The sequence below is a fragment of the Sesamum indicum genome, linkage group LG6, assembly GCF_026168435.1.
Source record: "Sesamum indicum cultivar Baizhima isolate 11 linkage group LG6, ASM2616843v1, whole genome shotgun sequence".
NCBI classification, from domain to species: domain Eukaryota; kingdom Viridiplantae; phylum Streptophyta; class Magnoliopsida; order Lamiales; family Pedaliaceae; genus Sesamum; species Sesamum indicum.
Window position 1 is genome coordinate 26,209,320 of NC_142662.1, and position 20,356 is coordinate 26,229,675.

The window sequence follows — 20,356 nt, forward strand, 5'->3', positions numbered from 1 at the left end:
ATTTATGGGCAAATTACAACTACGTTTCTTTAAATTTGGTATAATAACGAATACCTCATTGTTGTTTGAAAAACAATTATGTAGCCTTTTAGACGGTGAGTGGACATTATTGCTTTACCTTTGCTGAATTTCTTAAGAAAAAAAAATTGTTTATAATAATAAATAATCCACATAAAATATTAATTTGTAAAAAATATATAAAATTATAATTTATAATTTAAAATAATATTTTGGTTAGTTCACTAAAAAATTTAAATGAATATCTAACAAAGTCTAATGGAATGGTCTTACTGTTAGAATGCCGTTAAAACAGGAGGTATTTATAGTTTCTCATCGTTTTCGCACAAAAAATTATATAAAATTAAAAACACACATTTTTTTCACTAAAAAATGAAAATAAAATTAGTACCATGAATCTGGACACGGAGAAGAATCTGACAATTTTAAAACTATGATAACAACGATAAATTTAATAATCAGAAACTACAGAACAAAAATATATATATATACATGAGATTTATTTATTTACAATGATAGTGAGCATGAATATACCTATTTTTTCCTTTTTTTATATGAAACTTGAATTATTATTAATTGATTATAATTATTTATGTGTAATATCATTGCATATAATAATTATATCCTGATTAGTAATATTAGATAAATAAAATCTAAATAATACCAATTATACAATAAAATAATATTTTATGAATATAGCAAGATTCAAATTCATGACCTATAAAGTTACAGAAAAATGGGTGGACATGTAATACACGCAGAATGATATTAATATATAATACCAATGTATTTATAATGGAAATGGATGGGATCTTTTATGATACTTTCGATTTATATTATTTTTTTAAAATTAAAAATATAATTATAAAAGAAATTAAAAATATAATTTAGATTAAATTATAATTATCGTGTCTTGCATGTTGTTACGTTGACACGTAATGTATTTTGAATTAAAAAAATATATAATCAAATTGAGAAATGAGGGGGTAGGAATATTACCATCTGTATCCATATAAATACAGTGAGACGTTAGTTTGGGCATTAAGTCCATCCATTTTTCTTCACCAAAAACCTCCAAACCTCAAACTGCCTCTGCACACCCAAGATTTGGAGAATGGGGCCTGCAGAGACCGTCATGTCAAGTTTCCTCCACCAATGCGGCGATGTTGCCGTGATTGATGGCGGACTAGCGACGGAGCTCGAACGCTATGGAGCCGATCTCAATGACCCTCTCTGGAGCGCCAAGTGCCTTCTCACCTCTCCTCATCTTATCCGCACTGTATGCCTTTTATTCTTTATGTTGTGACTTTGCTTAACACTGATGGGTTTTTCGTTCAGGGTTCGTTTTAGCCCGTACTTTCAGGGCTAGTGGGTTGTTTGTCTTATTGAAGATTTGGATTCTTTTTGCGCTTATTATGTATGTATTAAGTTGTCCATGTAAGAGTTTCGTACGTAATCTTAGAATAATGATTAAAGATTGGGTCATGATGTGATTATTTTGTCAGCTTTAGCAGTCTTGTTTTCTTTGTAGTTTTGTGAGTTTGCTAGTTCAGAATTCTGCAGTGAGTGGATATGATGCTTTAATTGTTAGGGGAGAAAACAAAAAAAAGTTAATGAGGTGTGGACCACCATGTGGCCAATTATCCATCTTTGTCCACTTACAAGTTGCATTTACGAATTTTTATGGTGGTTAGTAATGGTGGCAGGATCAACAATTTAATGGTTTCAGTGGGACATCACTTTTCTTGATTTGGATCATCAAGCTGGGAGAATCTAGAAAGTTTAGGAACTAGTATGGACCTTTAAAACAATTTCAATCCCTTCGTTTAATCCTTATTGCTTGGGATTATGAGAAATTACTCTGGGGAGGTGACTCTGCAAATACCCAAAACTTACTAAAGCATATGATGGATGACATGCCCTAGCTTATTGGAATGATAGCTCTACACAGTCTTTGATTTAAGACATTTGTTCTCAATATTAAAACATTCTATGTATTAGCATCTACTGGAAATTTATTGTGTTACCAGTCAGCTACAAGCACCACTGCAGAGTTTTAGAATTTATTGCTGTAATAGTATAGACGAAGTGGTAATTTGTTTTGTAATTTTATGGAAGTGCTCTGGCGCAACATATTAAGCCTCTAAGCTTGTTGTGGTGCTGAGATTGAATCCAGACCTCTTGTTTGTTTGATGAAATTTTTTCCTCACAAATTTCAAATTGAAAGATAGTGCTGAGTTCCAAACAAATATATCATCAATGCTCATGCTTTATCTTAATAGAGCAGGTACACCTTGATTACCTTGAGGCTGGTGCAGATATAATTATTACAGCATCTTATCAGGTACTTTGTTCTTGCATTTAACTTAGAAGGTCCTCATCTTGCCATGTGTACATATAAGTGAAGCTGAAATTTCAATTCTTAAACTTCATTACTTCACAGGCAACTATACAGGGGTTTGAGAACAAAGGTTATTCTCTGGAAGAAAGTGAAAACTTGCTCAGAAAGAGTGTTGAAATTGCATGTGAGGCCCGAGAACTATACTACAGGAGGTGCCGTGAAGCCTCTACTGGTCATACATCGGACAATAGAGTTCTTAAGCAACGGAAAATATTGGTCGCAGCATCCGTGGGTAGTTATGGGGCTTACCTAGCTGATGGTTCAGAATATAGGTATATTGATACAACATTCCTAGCCACCACGCAATCTTCTTTCTTTGCGTTTGATGTTCTCTCTGTATTGAAGATATGGCCAGGGAAGGATGATGCTAATGTTTTCATACTAGCTTTCTATGGTGTACATCCGTGCTTACAAGATGTATTAGCAAGTGTTGATGCTTTTACTTGAAGACTTTGACCAGCTTACTATATTATTTTGAGAACTAATTTCTGTTTGCATTATGGTTTGAGTTTAGCTTACATTGGGCAATTTACCTATGTGTTTCTTGTTCTTCTACAGTGGTGATTATGGAGATGCTATGGATCTGGGGTTCTTGAAGAATTTCCACCGAAGGAGGGTGAAGGTTCTTGCAGATTCTGGGCCTGATCTTATAGCCTTTGAAACAGTACCGAACAAGCTGGAAGCTCAGGTACTGAAATTTTGTTGCCCCAGCCACCTAGTTTTGTTGTCACAAATAGGAAGAAATTAAATGCCGACTTCAGTTATTTTTATTGTTAGACCTTTTCAGAGTATTTCTTGTATGATGTCATAAGTTGTGTTAATAATGAATAAACATGAGACATAGCAAAAGATTTAGGATAGTCTGTGTGGTAATCTGGGTTGTTATCCTTAATGTGAGTTTAGTTTGTATTGATAAGGATTTCTGCCTCCAGGCTTTTGCTCAGCTTCTCGAGGAAGAAGAAATTAATATTCCTGCATGGCTGTCCTTCAATTCAAAAGATGGAGTCCACGTGGTTAGCGGTGATTCTTTGCCTGAGTGTGTTGCCGTTGCTGAGTCATCCAACAAAATTATTGCGGTAGGAATTAACTGCACTCCCCCGAGATTTATCAGGGATCTTATTTTATCCATCAAGAAGGTACTCAGTGGCCTCTGCACTTTTGTTTTCTTGTATTATATTATTTGCTCTTCTATTTATAGTGGTGCATATGATCTGATCATTGGTTTTGTCGTGTTCTGATTTCCACTTTAAATATTGTTTGATTAAGTTGTAGTTTTTGATCTAGTCTTCATGCTGTGGTTTGCAAATGGATTTCCCTTGTGTATTAGTCGATGTTACTGTTATCTTGTAGTATAAAGATGAAAAGAAAACCATGACGTGAAGAGCTGCAAAATATGCTGGTCATACAATTTTTTTAATAATGGAAGCCTTTTTTTCCTTTTATCTTTCTTTCCACTGATGTGGTGGTGGTAGTTTGTACTGTGCAACATCAACTGATGTGAAATAGTCAATTGTGTGTTTTAATGTCATACCTGAACTTTTGGACGAGCTCTAGCCGTATAATGCTAATCAAAATCATACTTATATTTGTTGCTCTTGACTTGATTGTACCTCAGGTGACGTCTAAACCCATACTCATTTACCCAAATAGTGGTGAGAGTTATGATGCTGACCGCAAGGAGTGGGTGGTAAGGTTTTCATTCTGTTTTTAAGTTTTTGTTCTTGTGAAAATGAAAGAAAGATTGGCCTCAGATTGTTTGCCTATTCTTTTGTTCACCTCATAATAATAAGTGCATGTTTTTATATTGAAATGATTATTTAAAGATGGCAGATCACCTTGTATTTTGACAACACATGCATTTTTGGAAGGCCTCAGAGAAAATCTGAGGAACAACACTGGTTTCCTCATGCACAAAGAACACGAATACTGGTTGTCCTGGTATCACACATTGTACTTCTGCTATGTATTAAGGAACAAAATGGAACACTTTTCTTTGTAAATAATGTCAAGTATAATCCTACGTGTTTTCTTAAGATCAACAACTCCAGGAGTTGCACAGATTGTAAATTATGAAACTTTATCTGATTTGGCTGATATCTGGCCAAGGTGTTATTCCAATCCTGCTATGAATGTCTTATTTTTCATTGCAGCAAAACACTGGGGTCTCGGATGAAGATTTTGTTTCATATGTAAACAAATGGTGTGAAGCAGGAGCATCACTTGTAGGAGGTTGCTGCCGAACAACTCCCAACACTATCCGAGCCATTTATAGAACTCTATCTAGGAGATCTGTCGCCCCTTCTTGAGGCTCAATGGCGGGCAATTCAAGAGGAAAGGAGGTCTTTATGGCTATTAGTCAAGTTGAAAATGCAATTCAGTTCGTAACTGATGAAGTTTTGCTTCAACTGTAACTGGAGAGGGATGAGACTCTTGACTCACTGAGAGAGATATGTCCAGGTTTTACAGGTCAGGCAACTTATAGATGGACTGTTGGACTCACTTGTATCATATTTGTGACCATTAAGCGTTCAGCTGTTGGCAAGACTTTTATGTAGTGCTGGTTTTTCTGTCGAAAGAAATTTCCCTCTTGCTTCTTAGTTTGTTGCTTGCCAGATCATTCTTACGTTTCCTGAAATTTTAAACTTGAAAGCGCTCATCTGAACTCATACATTATGAGATAGGCTGACATGAATTTGAATGCTATTGTCAAAAGTGGGAGATTAATTTCCTGTCAAGAATCAAATCACCGAATAGTTGATAATACATTTAAATTCGTGGTGGGGAACACAAAGTTCGCTTCCAACCTGCGGGGACATTAAGAGCTCCGACCAAGAGCAAATTTTGCAATTTTACACAGCAAATTGTCGCCAACTCCAGATCCTTAACAGCACACTAATTCCAAACCAGAAATGCTGAAATTTCATATGACAGACCAACAAGACCATGCAGATCAAGAGTCAAAACCAGAGTAGATCCCACGGTCTCTCAGCAACCTCTTCTCTTCTTCAACATAGTTCTTCCCTCTGCTTGCTTGGCCAAGATCTCTTTTCCTCTTCTCTTTCTGTTGAAAGGAGGCATTCCTTTTCTCCTTCCGAGTTTGAACATTTAAAAGCTGCTGTCCATCAGCTATTGCAGCCCGTGTTTTCTGCCGATCTTCAAAAGATTCTTCTACATCGTTTGCTTGTTTTTCCTTCCCCGACGACCACGACCAGTCCTGCTCCTGCTCTGGCTCCTTTGGTGGTGGCACGCTCAAGACTGACAGCCCACCTTTATATCCATGTCGACTCAAAGCTTCAAAGTCTATCCCTTTTTTCTTCTTCTTTCCAGAATCCGCTGAAATCAAGAAGCAAATTCAAGCCATCAACTCTTACTCCTCTTACAGCTGAAGAATGAAAAAGATCCTTGCTTTCCTTATTTTACTTAGAGTCATACTTCATCCAAAATGATTAGTTGATAGTATAGCAATATCAGGCTAAAAGATCGCTTAAACTGCCATTCTTTATCCAAATTCCTCATCACTGATGATCCAACACATTAGGCTAGATCATAACTTTTTGAGTATAAAACTGAACCAGGTTTCTATCAATCAAAGACTCCGACTTTGAACATTTTTGTTGTTCGGTCCAGAAATAAGCATTTATACTCAAGAAAAGAATTATTTCAAAAGCATTTTTGGACTGTATGAAATATTTTAAGTAAATGCGAATGAAATTTACAGCCGGATTGAACTAAAAATCAAGATAATTAGACTTCACCCGCGAAAAGAATTACTGACTAATTTCAAGATTTACCTAGAGAAGGCTTGAGCTTCGAGGATTCATCCGTACCCCCCTTCCTAGATTTCGAAACCCCATTATTATCTTCGGTATCGGTATCTAGGGTTGAGGAATCATCGGAGGACGATGCATCATCCTCGCCATCGCTCCACCTAAGTCCCCTTTTCATTTCCACGTTTGATTGATCTCTATGTTTCTTATGTACGCATCTGATGAGCTGCAGAATCCGCGGTTGAGAAGAGTAGTAGGGTTTCGTTGCCCCGGGAACACACAGCGTAAATCCGACGCGACTCTCTGTCGAGGCGGCGTCGTTGGGCTATAGCGTTTGTCCCCAGTTATTGACCGTAAAATAAGACCCGGGCTTTAGGCGGGTCTAAAAAACCGGGGATTTTAATTTATTGATGTGACTTCAACGATTAAACCCTAATCCTTTCAAAACCCAAATGCACCTCTTTTCCACCCGGTTGAAGGGATGTTCGTATAATTTTTATTTTTGTAGTAAAAATAAAATGTAGGAGAAAATTAAAAATTAAAAAAAATAAGTGAAAAACAGATAGAAGTTGAAATGTCGGGAAAAATGATTTAATCTTTAAAAGTTTGTAAATGTTGCTTATAATTTTTAATTTAAAATTAACTTAATTTTAATCCATTCGAAGCAGAAGCTACGGATTAAAAAAATACTTGTTTTAATTTATTTTAATAAATTTCAAGTGGTTTTAAATAATTCAAAACCGTTATTTACAAAATCAGTGGATAATTTGAACATTTATTTTATTCACTTTTCACACAACTTCAAGGATTTCAAGTGAGTCGTGCTACTCTATGTTGGGTCTAACCCGTCAACTAAAAAATTGTTTCAAATTATTGCCATCCACGATTCCTGAGACATGAAAATAGTAATCAATTTCTCGTTTATAGTGACAGTACAACTTTCACACTACTTCTCAACATGTCATGGCTCATGAGACCATGAAATGGAAGCTAGTAGCATCCCGACGCTGCTGACGACGCCACTACTGAAGTTGAATACGTAGCAGTTTTTGAAGTCAAGAGGCTGTTTTAACTACATCCAAAAGTTGAGCGTAGTACCTAGCAATGCCGGACCCATGGTTATATATTATGATAACAAAGGAGCAACAATACAAGCAAAGGAACCGAGATGTCATCACAAAGCCAAAGACATCCCCAGACGTTGCCATCTGCCGAGCAACTTCCAACGCTATCTGAGCAATTTATACAACCCTCTCCAGCAGATCTTTCGGCCCTTCTTGAGGGTTGGTGCCGGTGGCAGGCAATTCTTCAAGAAGGGAGGTGGTGGTGATGGTGGTTATTAGTCAAGTTCAGTTGTGCTTCAAGTGTAACTGGAGAGAGATGAGACTGACTCTCATTGAAAGCAAGATATGTCCAGTTTTTACAGGTCTGCAGGCAACTGATAGATGGACTTCTAGTCGACTCGCTTGTCTCAATTTCATTCTTTATCCAAATTCCTTGTTATGATGATCCAAGAACAAGAACAGGTTCAGAAGTCTGGACCCGTATATGCCCAGCACTTAAATCTAATGCATGTTCCGTTTCATGTAACTTATGTCTTACAGCATGCATGGTAGGATTTTACTTTTTCTATAGTTCAATTCCATACCACTTTTGGGATTATCATTTTAATTTCATAATTTGGAGTACTTATGTTCTATGTCCCAATTAATGAGGAATAACAGAGGCATCCTGCAGTCCAAGTAACAGCACAAATTGTTCAACCATCACAGCAACTGAAGAATACTAAAAGATTTCCAGATAAAATGGGTTCTTGCAAGTGAGCAACCAACATAAATTTAGACAAATCTGTAATGATAATGGAGATAAACACAAGCAACACCCCTCAGTTTAACTACCCAAGAATTTGATGGGGAAGATTGAATCGCCTTGAGAAGCTTTCAGCTTTGAGGATTCACTCGAATCCCCTCTTCATAGACTTTAAACCAGCATTAGTTAAACAATAGAAATCACAACAGCATCAAAGCTGTTGTTTTTGACTTTTTATAACTCTGGCTGCCTTTCAGGTTACTATCTTTTCAAGATTTGGCGACACCTCTTATGCTATATTTGCAAATGCTTTTGCCACATTCAATTCAGCTTCTGCGATATTCGCAATCTGTGCTATGTTTAGAGCATTTTGATCAACTTTCTGATCTGAACATAGCTTCAGTAGATGGGCCAAAGCAGCTGTGAAAAATTGGCACAGTTTTGTTTGTAAATCCCTCAGAATCTATTTCGGCACTGATTATTTTCATCCACTTGCCAATACTAGAGGTTCTGAAATTACTATCCACGACCTCTGCAAAGCTCTTCAGTTGTGTAAGGTCCACCACATCAATGGACATCCATCTCACTTCATTGTTCCTGTCCTTGAGGTTATATGCTAGCAGCATTAGCTCTCCAACATGCCCAAGTTCTAACTGTCCATGGAGTCCTGCACATGCCACATTCAATGATCTGATCATCATTGGAAAAATGATGTAGCCTATAGATTGGCTTTTTCTCCGGCTCCTCATCCGCCCAAGTCATATTTGCTGAGACCGTTCCAAAGGGATCATGGTCGTAGGGGGCACTGTCACAACAACCCTTTGCTCAGTTGACGAAGATGCAATAACACACCCCTCTACCACAAATTTTATGATGTAGACTCGATTACTTGGGCCGGTCTCCTGTCAAATGCAATGAAGGTCACGAACCTAGTCATAATACTTCTTGATCGCCCATTAACCCTGTCCAAGTAAGTATAACATTAACCCTGTCCAATTATGGTATTACTGTTTAAATACGCATGTTAAGCCAGTCACACATCGTTCATAGTACAACAAAAACTTGATAAATTTGTACACATTAGTATAATTATGTCATATACTAAAAAAAAATTATAATTATTAAATTAAAAAGTATTCACTAATAAGAAGATAAAAATTGGTTTTGGGACAGTCGGGCAAAATAAAATATCAAACACCTAAACAGGTTTCCCGCCCAAGAGCTTCTTCCTCTGTTGTTTTTTATGATCAAATGAATGCAAGGCTCAATAATGGATGCTCTGTACAACACTCATGTCAAGCTATTAGCCTTTGATTTCCTCTCTCTTTCTCCCAACCCAAGTTGCCCAACAGACCCATCATCATTCTGTCGTAAGGGCACGCCTCTGTCACGGGCTGAGTCAGTCGGAGTAATTGTGACCCGGGAACTCAAACCCGGAAAATTCCTCAGGTTCATTATTGACGATGGGACTGGTTGCATTCCTTGTGTCCTCTGGCTCAACCAACTGACGTCTCCTTACTTCTCCAAGCGGAACCCATCAGGTGTTCGATTAATTGCTCAACTGGCGAGTAAGTTTGCTGCCCAAATCCAATTGGGTGTTGTTGTGAGGGTACGGGGTAAGATTACTGGGTACAGAGGGATGGTTCAGATTACGGTTTCTGACGTTGTTCTGGAGAGGGATCCTAATGCACAAGTTTTGCATTGGTTGGATTGTATTAGGTTGGCAAGGAAATGCTATGATAAGTACTCTAAGAATGGTGTCTGATCATTTTAATGTCTGTGTGAAGGTTATCACTTCTTTCACTTGTTTACTATCTGGATGCTAGTTAATTTCATGAGAACTAAAGGGATGGAGTCCTTGATCTCTGTGTTTCAGGTTTGTGGTAACAAACAATGAATCCGTAGTCGTTAAATGTCGGCTTGCGATTACTATAAGCACTTCTAGTTCTTAAATTTCGGCATTAGGCATGTAATGTAAATCTCCCATGGCATGTGTTGCTAATGTAGTGGTCATTCTTGATTTGGGATTATTGTGCATTAACATTTAAATTGCTAATTGTTAAGTTTAAACTCAGAAACGGTTCGTGCAGAGACCATAATTCAGTTGCACAATTAGGATGACATAGTTAGGAGTTAAAGAATTCTTATTCAACTTGTATGATTGAGTTTGAGGATAAGTTGGTGTAAGAGTTATTCCTGCTTCACCAGGGCAGGAGTATGGTTACATAAAGCCAAACATAGGAGAGATGTCATTCAAATGCTTGCCCCATATAGCAATCACCACCTTGATATTATCTCCAGTTGTCTCGAATGGTTTAATCTTGTGCTGGTTTTGTCACTCTTGAGGTGGTCTCTTTATTAACGATGGATGATGGGACACTGACAGATTGTAGCTATTAATCCTTTGGCTTCAAATTGTGGAGTAGTAGGTGATGTGTAGATGGTGGAGCCTGTGTTTTCTCACCAAAAAAGCCACATGAACAGGTATTTTGCTTCTTTATTTCAGTTCATTTGTCATTTAGTTGTGTGAGTGTGGGTACCCTTCTTCTTGTCTCAGGTATAGGAAAAAAGAAAAAGAGAAACCACTATGAGTATTTTCAAGTGGTAGAAGGGGTTGCTATGGGAGGATGGGGATGTAAAAAACCGGAGAAAAAGAGGGATTGAGGACTTGATGTGTATGAAGAGGGTGGTGAAGGCTAGGAAAAAGCAAGAAAGACAGTGACAAGATTTTTGGGCAGGTCAATGAAATTTGATATGAACATAATCTGTTTCACAAGTTAAATATTTGGTGAAAATTTTTCTACCCTCAGTTTTACACCCTTTGGTGAAAACTTTCACATCATTCTTGAAGAGCCCTCTTTCTTGCTTCTCTTTTTAATTTGTTCTTCTTTCTCTATATTTATATGTGTGTGTGTGTGTCTAAGTTTGGATTTTTCTACTGGGAGGGACAGGTTTTAAGCGAACCCATGGGATATACATACTATCTTGTGTTGGTGGCATAAAATTGATTGTAATTTTTTGGACTCACAAAGTCAATGGATATGCTTCATTTGATGGTTTCTTGCGGACTGACTTTTCTTAAAAGAACAAAAATTTTAATGACACATTGTTTAAAATATTTAAATTGCTTCTACAAAATTGGTGGTGTCGTTGTCACGTTAGATGTCTTAATCTCTCTCTTAGTCTTAGAGGTTTTCTACTATTTTTATGGCCTGCAAGACGCCAGTTGGGGAAAGTGGATGGCCTTTTTACTTGGTACACTCCTTGTGAAGAAAGAAACCTCAAGACGTGGTCATAATTTGTATGATTGGGAGATCACATAACTTTCACTTCATCTTGAGAAATTAATATAACCAAACACTTAAAATTCGTTACACCTACTTCTTCTTTTAACATTAAGATTTTAGATTCAGTGATCGCTCAACATTATACATAAAAACCAGACAAGTGGTCCAGAGACCGTCTGTTGGATATATTGAATATGGAACAATTTTTCTTCTTAATAGCTTAAATGTTTAGATGAGAAAGCTCGTCTAGACTGCAGACCGCAGTACTTCAATTCTTTTACCCCTTAATATTTGAAGTCTAATCCTCCAAGTTGATAAATTAATATTACTCATGCTATCAATAGACCTCTTCTGAATTGACACTATGTCTATTTCAATACAGCATAATCAATACTTATGGAAAAGAATGTTATATTACAATTTTGGGGAGTGTTCTTCCCAGGTGTTAATCCCTGCCACCAAAAATTAAGCAATTTATTGACTATTGGAATATCCATTTTCTGATACATAATTCAATTATTAGAATCAATCCTAATCGTTCCCACGTCATAATGAATTTATGTAAGCCACTTGGTACTACTTGAAATAGTCATACATTTTTTTTCCTTAGGTGAAGTTATAAAATTCATGATGGGAGAAATAGATAAATCAAAGAAATATACCTGTATATATATATATATATGATACGGGTTCATAAATTGTTAAAGTAATATAAAATAATTGTATATTTTTATTTAAATCGTTTTTAATTCAAGTAACATCATAAGCAAATAGAGCTTATATAATTCATTCTACATCGATGAATATAGGTTTTATTAATGCGACTGGTATAAATTTATCAGTATGACGATAATTTGTGAATACAAAAATTGGAAAGATATGAGATCACAACCATGATTGAAATTCAAACTCAACCTTGAATATATGTATGTATATGTTTAAACTTTGTGAAGTTGGAAAAGGAGTCGATTTCCATTGTAGCAAATTGGAAAAATGGGAATCATAATTTCATCCTTGCAGTATTGACTATAAGTGTCTCTATGGTGTCCCCTGTGATCCCATTTACTTCAAAATAGTGATTTCAAGGGGAAAAAATGGAATACCACAAAACAAAAAAAAAAAAAAAAAAACCAGCATCTTAACTTAAATTTATTTAAGTAATTCAAGAATTATTTTAAATATAAATTTAATATCTTATAATCTTTAAAATACTTTTAGAAAATATAAGAGCTGTCAAAACACTTTCCAAGTGAAATTAATCAGGCACAAACAAATATTATAAAATTGTTGTTAGTTCTTAATTCTTTGTTATTATTCTTAAAGAGAAAGAGATGCATTTCACTTGAACGTAATGACAAGTACCAACTATAATATGAGTTTATAAATATGCTTCACTTTTCATCCTAACATATACTTGAAATCTTGTACTATTCTACCAATGATTGGGCTAAATAGAGCATATTTCCCCTATCATAATCATACATTACAAAATTTGCTTTGTCTAAATATTAATTCCTACAACCTAAAACTCAAAGGTGGTCAGAAACGTGACATTTGTAATTAAGATTTTTGGCAAAAACAATCCGCATTTCCTACCACAAGAATCCAGCTTGTAATCAATTGTTTTAGTGCTTAATTAGATGGCATAGTGACAATATGGGAGGCCACAAAGATTTCCCCCTTTTCACTCTTTGAGACCAATATAAAATGGAGCAGTATTAGCTGGACAAATTGAATTCCTACACAAGTCTTGAAACCCTATTATTACAACATGAAATCACTCCCATTATGCCTAGTGGAAGCTTCAAAAGATATTAGTGAGTCATTAGGGGGGTGGTTAGGGGTTCATTATTGGGAGATTTTGAGCTAGCCCTTCTTGGATTATAATCTTAGTTTAATCCTAGGAATGATTAAACTAATACAAGAATTGATTGCAAAAGAACCTTGAAAATGTGAAAACAGGGACCTGGGTTGGGACCAAGACACAGTCTCCCACATGTAGCATGTGGGATTAAGATTAATCAATTGAAATGAGCTTAATCCAAGAAATTACTTTGTTGTAACATGTTAAATTATTCACTTTAATTTGGGGTTTGCCCAAAACCCTAGGTGAGCATGGGCTAGCTGTTTGTGAAGTACCAACCCAAACTAGGACTAGAAACCTTGAACTGCCCTAAACGAGATCCTACTGCAAGAATGTAAGAATTTGTTTAAGTGTTCTTTTTGAATGAAGGGATTCTCCAAGCACTAAAAGTTGCATAAACCCATGATTAAGATTTAAGCCTAATTTTAGAGGGTTGGGGGTTTTGTTTGCAATTTGGGATGGTCCCAAACAGAAGTCCTCAAATTAGGACATGTTGCCTTGGGGTCCCAAGACATTAGTATGGTTTGACCGAAAAAGAAGCTCTAAATTGCTTTACAAACAAACATATTGTTCTTGCATTTAGATACACTAAAAAGAGGTACAAGTAAAGTCCCAAAAATCTACATTGGAGAAATGCCCATTCCATGCACAAAAATTCCATCTTGTCAAAACCCAATACAATAAAGCTATTGGTGAAGGAAGATTACTCAAAACCCAATGATAATTAAGAGTGGTGAAGAGTGATTTTCATACATACAAAAATTCCCTTTATGCAGTCCAGCAATCTGGAAAATGTTAACCCCCAGACCAATCCCAGTAGGACACACCAGTACTATATAAATGCTGAGGTTTTATTTATGTGAGATGTAATAATTGTTGACCATAGTTATTTTCCTTTGTTTTTTTAAGGAAAGGTGACTCAAACCAAAGCTCTACAAATCCATACATAACATTCCAAGTCTTCACCTTTCTTAAGGCAGGGACTGCTCTATTGTCTACAAACCTCCCTTGCTGACCGCGGGCAGTCTTGAAATCGAAAGAGAGAAGGATTATGTAGCCTGTTGGATGGTGAGCAAGATGTGTCTTGCCCTGCTATCCTCAATTTGGGTCAGGGCCCTTTGGTTTTGAGCCTAAAGACCTTGAGAAATACACACAAAAACACTCACAGTGTGTGTGTTTATTTTGTTTTTGGTTTTTTTTTAAGCTCCTTTTTCTCCCACTCCTGCACTTTATTCTCTTCAAAATTCGATACTTTGCTCTGTACTCAGAACGAGGTTTTGAGAAGAGAACATTACAACCCCCACCGCCCCCCCCCCCCACTCCCACTCCCACACCACCCGCACCCCATAAAACAAAAGGCCATACCTCTACATTGTCTCTCATTTATCTTTATGTTCTGCATTGTCCTGTTTCTACATTCAGAATCTGATTGTCTCACTGTTCCCCTTCCTTTTCTTGATTTCGTTTGTTTCTTTGCTCTGTGTCAAATAACAGAAACACAAGCAAATTTTTTCTAACTGGGATTCTTGGAATTTGACTTGTCTCTCCATATCAACATGCCAAGAAACTCGGATTTTCTTCTTTATATCTGTTGTTTCCTCTACATCACCTAGAAAAAACACAGGTTTCTGCTTTCATCCCATTGACCATTCTTTTGCCGGCATCAGTTCTTGATTTTTTTTTTCTTCTTACTAATCTGTTCTTGGAGAGTGCGAGGCGAGAATTTGTTCAAGAAAATAGAAGAGAGTTGTATCCTGTCATAATTTCAGGAGTGGAGAAATTTGTTCCATATATGAAGTGGTGAAACAATGAGAGATGGAAACTCTAGGAAAAAGGTTTGTTTTTTGAAAACAAAAAACTAGTGCATTAATAAGCTTTTATTGATTCCTCTTTCTCTGCATTGTTACTTTCAAGATTTTTTCTGATTTTTATGTTTTCTTGATGAAGTTTTCATGGCCTAAGACACTAGTCAAGAAATGGTTCAACATCAAAAGCAAAAATGAGGATTTCCATGCTGATGACATCATTTATGGAGGTAATTTTTTTTCTGCAAATGGTAAATCTAATTTGGGATTCTGATGAAAATGTAGTTTCTTGAGCTCTGTGTCAATTTTTCTAGATTGAAAGGGAGGTTTTCTCCACTGTAATGTTTTCTTCCCTCTTCGATTGGCATCAAACACTGTTCATCCTGCACAGAAACGTTTGGCTTGCAATCTGCTGAGATCTCTTCTCTTTTTTTATCATGCCTCTGAAAATTACCAAGATTTTTATTTTTCTTAGTTCAGAAGGAAATTATCATTGTCTGTCTTGTTCTTGCAAATGTGGGTCATATGCTGCAACAGTTAATGGCCACAGCTTTAAAAACTTTACGTTTTTGCTTTTTCAGGTGTTGATGAAGAATGGAGGAGCAATTTCTCAGAGAGGGAGGCATGCACCATCAAGAAAAGTAAAACCACAGGTGCAGAATCAGACAACTTGTTTTCCTTTTGGACCACAATAATGTTACTGGCCATTATTCTCTACAGAAGCTTGGGAAAAAATATATATATACACATATATTCTTTTATCAATGCTTATTTCCATCATTTCATTTACAGAGAAATCAACAAGACGAAATACTGACCGTGCCCGGCGAAGTAAAATTGACCTTGATGCCTCCCAGATTACTGATGTGCATAACTACAGGTTTGTGCTTGTTGTTAGGCTTTCATTAAATCACTAGATTTGCATTTAGTTATAGGAAAATCAACTGAGTATTTATATTGGAACAGGATGTTTGTGGCTACGTGGAATGTGGCTGGGAAATCTCCACCTAGTTACTTAAATCTTGAAGAGTGGCTACACACCTCACCTCCTGCTGACATCTATGTCCTGGGGTTAGTTGATTAGTTGAAGATTGTCTATTTTCATGTTGTATGTTGATTATTGACCAATAATTGTTAATGGAAGTCTGTTTATCATTCTTAAGGTTTCAAGAAATTGTTCCTCTAAATGCTGGTAACGTTTTGGGCACAGAAGATAATGGTCCTGCCAGGAAATGGCTGGCCCTTATTCGAAAAACTCTAAACAGTCTTCCTGGAAGTAGTGGTACTTGTCGTACACCGTCCCCGATTCCGAATCCAATTGTTGAACTGGATGATGACTTTGAAGGATCAAATAGAGAGAAGGCGTCCTCTTTCTTCCACCGCCGTTCTTTCCAGTCATTGAGCCGTAGCATGAGGATGATGGAAAATGACATTTCAATGCCACAGCCTAGACTTGATCGTCGATTCAGTGTCTGTGATCGGGTGATCTATGGAAATAGACCAAGTGATTACTATGATCCAAATGGCAGGTGGGATGGTTCCTCTGACGATGAAAACGGGCCGAGTTATTCGCCTTATGCACACTACTCTCCTGTTTCATATAACGCTTCTTTATCTCTGGAGGAAAGAGATAGACATCCAGGGCAGTCGAGGTATTGCTTAGTTGCAAGTAAGCAAATGGTAGGGATTTTTCTCACAGTATGGATAAAGAGTGATCTAAGAGATGCCGTTCGAAATTTGAAGGTGTCTTGTGTTGGCAGAGGGTTGATGGGCTATCTCGGAAACAAGGTATAATTCTGCCTCGTTGGAACTCAAGATTCAAAAAAGAAGCTTGTGTATATAACCAAAAGAAACAATCTTATTGTGTTAAGTTTTCCAGGGTTCGATTTCAATTAGCATGTCTTTGCACCAAACGAGCTTCTGCTTCATTTGTAGTCACTTAACTTCTGGCGAGAAGGATGGGGATGAGCTGAGAAGGAACTCCGATGTCATGGAAATTTTGAGAAAAACAAGGTTTCCCCGAGTTCATGGCATGGGGGATGAGAACTCTCCTCAAACCATTCTCGAGCATGAGTAAGTTTTTGGTTTATACTTGTGGTGTTTGGCTTTCAAACGTGTTGTTTTGGTCTTTCTCATTGTTTGTTTATACGATGGATTTACTTGTAAGAGATGTTTAGAAGTGCATTGTTTCATTGTCGGATGTCAAATCTAAATCTTGCATGTCTACCATTTCAGTCGAATCATATGGTTAGGGGACTTGAACTACAGAATCGCCCTCTCGTACCGATGTGCGAAAGCCCTTGTTGAGATGCGCAACTGGAGAGCTTTGTTAGAAAATGACCAGGCATGCATACAAAATTAGCCCCACTAGCTTCCACTTTATTTCAAAATCCATTTACTTAAGTCATTATAGTGATTGTTACACCATGGACATATTCTCCTCATAACAGCTCCGGATAGAGCAGAGACATGGGAGAGTTTTTGCTGGATGGAACGAGGGGAGAATATACTTTCCTCCTACATACAAATACTCAAATAACTCTGACAGATACGCTGGGGAGAACATGCACCCGAAAGAGAAACGACGAACGCCCGCATGGTAATCTTCCATTCAGAACTAAAATGTAAATAACATGCTATTACAATATGGTGATATAGCATAGCACGATGGAGGAAGACTTTCATATTGTCTTTAATGGATATTTATGATACACAACTTATCTCGCTTATATCTTGGATAAAGGTGTGATCGTATACTATGGTATGGTCGGGGACTGCAACAACTATCGTACGTTCGTGGGGAGTCTAGATTTTCCGATCATAGACCAGTGTACAGTATATTCTTGGCAGAAGTTGAGTCCATAAACCGTAGCCGAATCAAGAAAAGCATGAGCTATTCCAGCTCTAGAGTTGAAGTCGAAGAGTTGCTGCCGTACTCGCAGGGATATAATCAACTAAATTTCCACTGAGGAAGGATTCACATTTGAGTACTGTTAATCCCACTTTGGATCTTATGTTGGCACCTGAAGAAAACAAGCTGCTAAGCATTTAGGTAAACTTTTTTGCAAAAGAGAACTCGAATGCCATCTTTGTTTAATTAACGTTCTTTATTTCATAAGTGAAAAAGATTGCTTTCCTCTTTTTTCATCACGATTGTAACTTTGACAGGGAGTGTACCTGAGAGTTCATGGTTCGGACAACTCCCTTGTTGATTCAACATACTGATAGAGATATGGTAATTTGCAGCTCTCTCTCACTCTCTCTGAAGTTCTCACCACTAATTGCTTCTTATGGTCAATTACCTAATTATATATCTCTATGCGTCCATGTCTTGGCGTGCAGGTTAAAAGATGCTAACTCATTCAATTTCTTCCTTGCTTGTTTCGTGTATGTAATAAATGTGGCATCACGAACAAGAATTTTGAGGTTGTGGCGAATAATGAGGTAAGAAAGTTAGCTTTTGCTTTCTTACATCCATCCGTTTACAGTCATCATCCATCCACAGTATGAGACCATACTTGATGGTTTTGCAGGATCGCTGTCGCAGTCGGAAAATAACAAGGGCTTCAATGCAGATACACTCATTCTTGTAGGAAAACTGTAAATATTCGAAAATTTTGGACATTTTAGATCATCAATTACGGTAGGGATCGATGACCGTCTCATAGCGATAATAGTTGAAATCGCGCAGAATAGGACCTACCATGAGAATATATGCAAGCAAGGACATTTTACTGAAGAAGAAATGAATGCAAATTCTTTATGAATGGTGAATGTGATTTCATTGCCCTTTGTCCATACAAACTTGTTGTCTTTGTCCTTACAGTAGCCTAGTACAGAATCTATTCAGTGACTCACAAAAGAACTTAACTTGGACAACACATTATTGAATGGGTTTCAACAGAAGGAGATAATTGTACCAAAAGGTGAGTGAGTAGAATCATTTCAAGAATTGGTGGTAATAAGGGCTTTTAACTTTAACTTTTCTTTTTCTTTTGCCCTGAGTTTCGTAACCATTCTCGTATTGGGAAGTCTCGAAATCTAGAAAAGGGTTGGTTTCTCTATATACTTTGCCAAGACCCTTTTACTCACTCATTTCTACTCACTGTGAAGCCCACACATACTGAATAAAAGGCTATCAACACCCCTTTTTGGTCATTGAAAGGATACAAACTTGTAATTGAAACCATTTGTAAAGGGAAAATCAAACCAAAGAGAATTTAACTGTCACGAAATATTTCTATTATAACAATATACAACGTGACATATTTCTATTAAAACAATATACAATTTAATCATCGTAACCCACTAACATACTAAACAAGGTATGATCATATATCCACGTTGACTAATGAACTATATGTTTTTAATAGAGTTTAAACTCGTAATGTTAAAATTAAAATACTAAGGTTTAGAAGGAGGCACGAAGGTGTGTGTATGGTTTGTTGATGAATTGAGGTTTGTAGCATGGTGCATGGGAGAGAAGATTAATGTAGGGGTAGCAACAAAAAGGTACAAGCAGAGGAGGGGCATGTGGCGGCGTTAGCGGTGGCCGTTAGGGGGGGCCCTGGGCCCGGCCGTGGGTCAATTTCCATGCCTATACGGCTATCCGTACCACGTAACTCACAGTTGCCTTGCGGCCCTCAATTTCTTTTCTTTTCTTTTTACATTTCTTTTACTGTTGCAGTTGTGTATTCCACGTAATGGTAAACTATACCGCCATTCTCTCCTACATATCTATATTTAATTATTATTTGATTAATGGTAGAAGCGAGAAGGGGGGAGGGGACATTTGTGTGTCCCACTATTCCAAGGGAATATTATTACCTGGGATTGGATTCTGCTTTACAACAACAACAAAATCAGCTTTCTTCCTTTTTTTTTTTAAAGAAAAGAAAAATAATAATAAGGAAAAAGGAGTATTAGTTAAATAAATGCGACGGCTAAATAATATGAGAGGGACATGTTTGGATGTTTCCAAAATCGAAATATTAGAGAATCCCAGAAAGGCTGCTGGCAGCTGCTTCCTCTTCACCCACACAAAAGATGTGACATTCGGATTTGGGTATTCCCATTTCCTCTCACTCCACTCCTTCGGGAATTGCGATTTCTTTTTCCTTCTTTCACAATTTCCAACCCCCTTTTTCTTATGTTTCTTTTTTTTTTTTTTTTTTTTTATTGCAGCTTGCAATTTGATCAACTTTTATCTGTAATTAAAATGGAACACTTGAACAGCTTGCGATTCATATGGTGAGCGAAGTATTGTCCACTCTGATTTCGTATGAAACTTACAATTTTGTCTTTAAAAATGCATCTTGTTAGGGAGAAGTAAGGTCTTAGAGCTTATAAACCGCTCAAACTCCTTATTTGCAACCAATGTGGGACGTTTTGCCTACATCATTTTC

General features: G+C 36.9%; 4 protein-coding genes across 4 annotated transcripts; 3 read left to right on the forward strand and 1 right to left on the reverse strand.

Annotated features, from left to right (window-relative positions):
- The first annotated feature begins 1,132 nt into the window (after positions 1–1,132).
- On the forward strand, positions 1,133–5,016 carry HMT2 (homocysteine methyltransferase 2). Its single transcript, XM_011081584.3, has 7 exons — positions 1,133–1,297; positions 2,306–2,362; positions 2,462–2,691; positions 2,978–3,107; positions 3,352–3,555; positions 4,035–4,106; positions 4,570–5,016. The coding sequence occupies exons 1-7, from the start codon at positions 1,133–1,135 to the stop codon at positions 4,723–4,725; spliced, it is 1,014 nt and encodes a 337-aa protein (XP_011079886.2). The 3' UTR covers positions 4,726–5,016.
- Positions 5,017–5,162: 146 nt separating this feature from the next.
- Positions 5,163–6,568, reverse strand: LOC105163293 (uncharacterized). The gene is made up of 2 exons (XM_011081583.3): positions 6,211–6,568; positions 5,163–5,752 (listed from the first exon to the last, which is right to left on the reverse strand). The coding sequence occupies exons 1-2, from the start codon at positions 6,362–6,364 to the stop codon at positions 5,370–5,372; spliced, it is 537 nt and encodes a 178-aa protein (XP_011079885.1). The 5' UTR covers positions 6,365–6,568; the 3' UTR covers positions 5,163–5,369.
- A 2,464-nt stretch (positions 6,569–9,032) lies between these two features.
- STN1 (Nucleic acid-binding, OB-fold-like protein) lies at positions 9,033–9,798 on the forward strand. Its single transcript, XM_020694518.2, has one exon. The coding sequence runs from the start codon at positions 9,251–9,253 to the stop codon at positions 9,758–9,760; it is 510 nt and encodes a 169-aa protein (XP_020550177.1). The 5' UTR covers positions 9,033–9,250; the 3' UTR covers positions 9,761–9,798.
- Positions 9,799–13,869: 4,071 nt separating this feature from the next.
- Positions 13,870–18,718, forward strand: LOC105163290 (DNAse I-like superfamily protein). The gene is made up of 13 exons (XM_011081580.3): positions 13,870–14,981; positions 15,094–15,181; positions 15,533–15,604; positions 15,744–15,831; positions 15,918–16,022; positions 16,115–16,739; positions 16,831–17,024; positions 17,187–17,295; positions 17,402–17,550; positions 17,695–18,003; positions 18,120–18,186; positions 18,294–18,395; positions 18,485–18,718. The coding sequence occupies exons 1-10, from the start codon at positions 14,955–14,957 to the stop codon at positions 17,918–17,920; spliced, it is 1,683 nt and encodes a 560-aa protein (XP_011079882.1). The 5' UTR covers positions 13,870–14,954; the 3' UTR covers positions 17,921–18,003; positions 18,120–18,186; positions 18,294–18,395; positions 18,485–18,718.
- Positions 18,719–20,356: the final 1,638 nt, after the last annotated feature.

Coding starts and splice junctions, on each gene's coding strand:
- STN1 (XM_020694518.2), top strand. CDS start 9,251: ATGCAAGGCTCAATAATGGATGCTCTGTACAACACTCATGTCAAGCTA.
- LOC105163290 (XM_011081580.3), top strand. CDS start 14,955: ATGAGAGATGGAAACTCTAGGAAAAAG. Junction 14,982..15,093: donor ATGGAAACTCTAGGAAAAAG/GTTTGTTTTTTG, acceptor TTCTTGATGAAG/TTTTCATGGCCTAAGACACT. Junction 16,023..16,114: donor GCTGACATCTATGTCCTGGG/GTTAGTTGATTA, acceptor ATCATTCTTAAG/GTTTCAAGAAATTGTTCCTC.
- LOC105163293 (XM_011081583.3), bottom strand. CDS start 6,364: ATGAAAAGGGGACTTAGGTGGAGCGATGGCGAGGATGATGCATCGTCC. Junction 5,753..6,210: donor GAAGCTCAAGCCTTCTCTAG/GTAAATCTTGAA, acceptor TCTTGATTTCAG/CGGATTCTGGAAAGAAGAAG.
- HMT2 (XM_011081584.3), top strand. CDS start 1,133: ATGGGGCCTGCAGAGACCGTCATGTCAAGTTTCCTCCACCAATGCGGC. Junction 1,298..2,305: donor CTCCTCATCTTATCCGCACT/GTATGCCTTTTA, acceptor TTAATAGAGCAG/GTACACCTTGATTACCTTGA. Junction 4,107..4,569: donor CTGACCGCAAGGAGTGGGTG/GTAAGGTTTTCA, acceptor TTTTCATTGCAG/CAAAACACTGGGGTCTCGGA.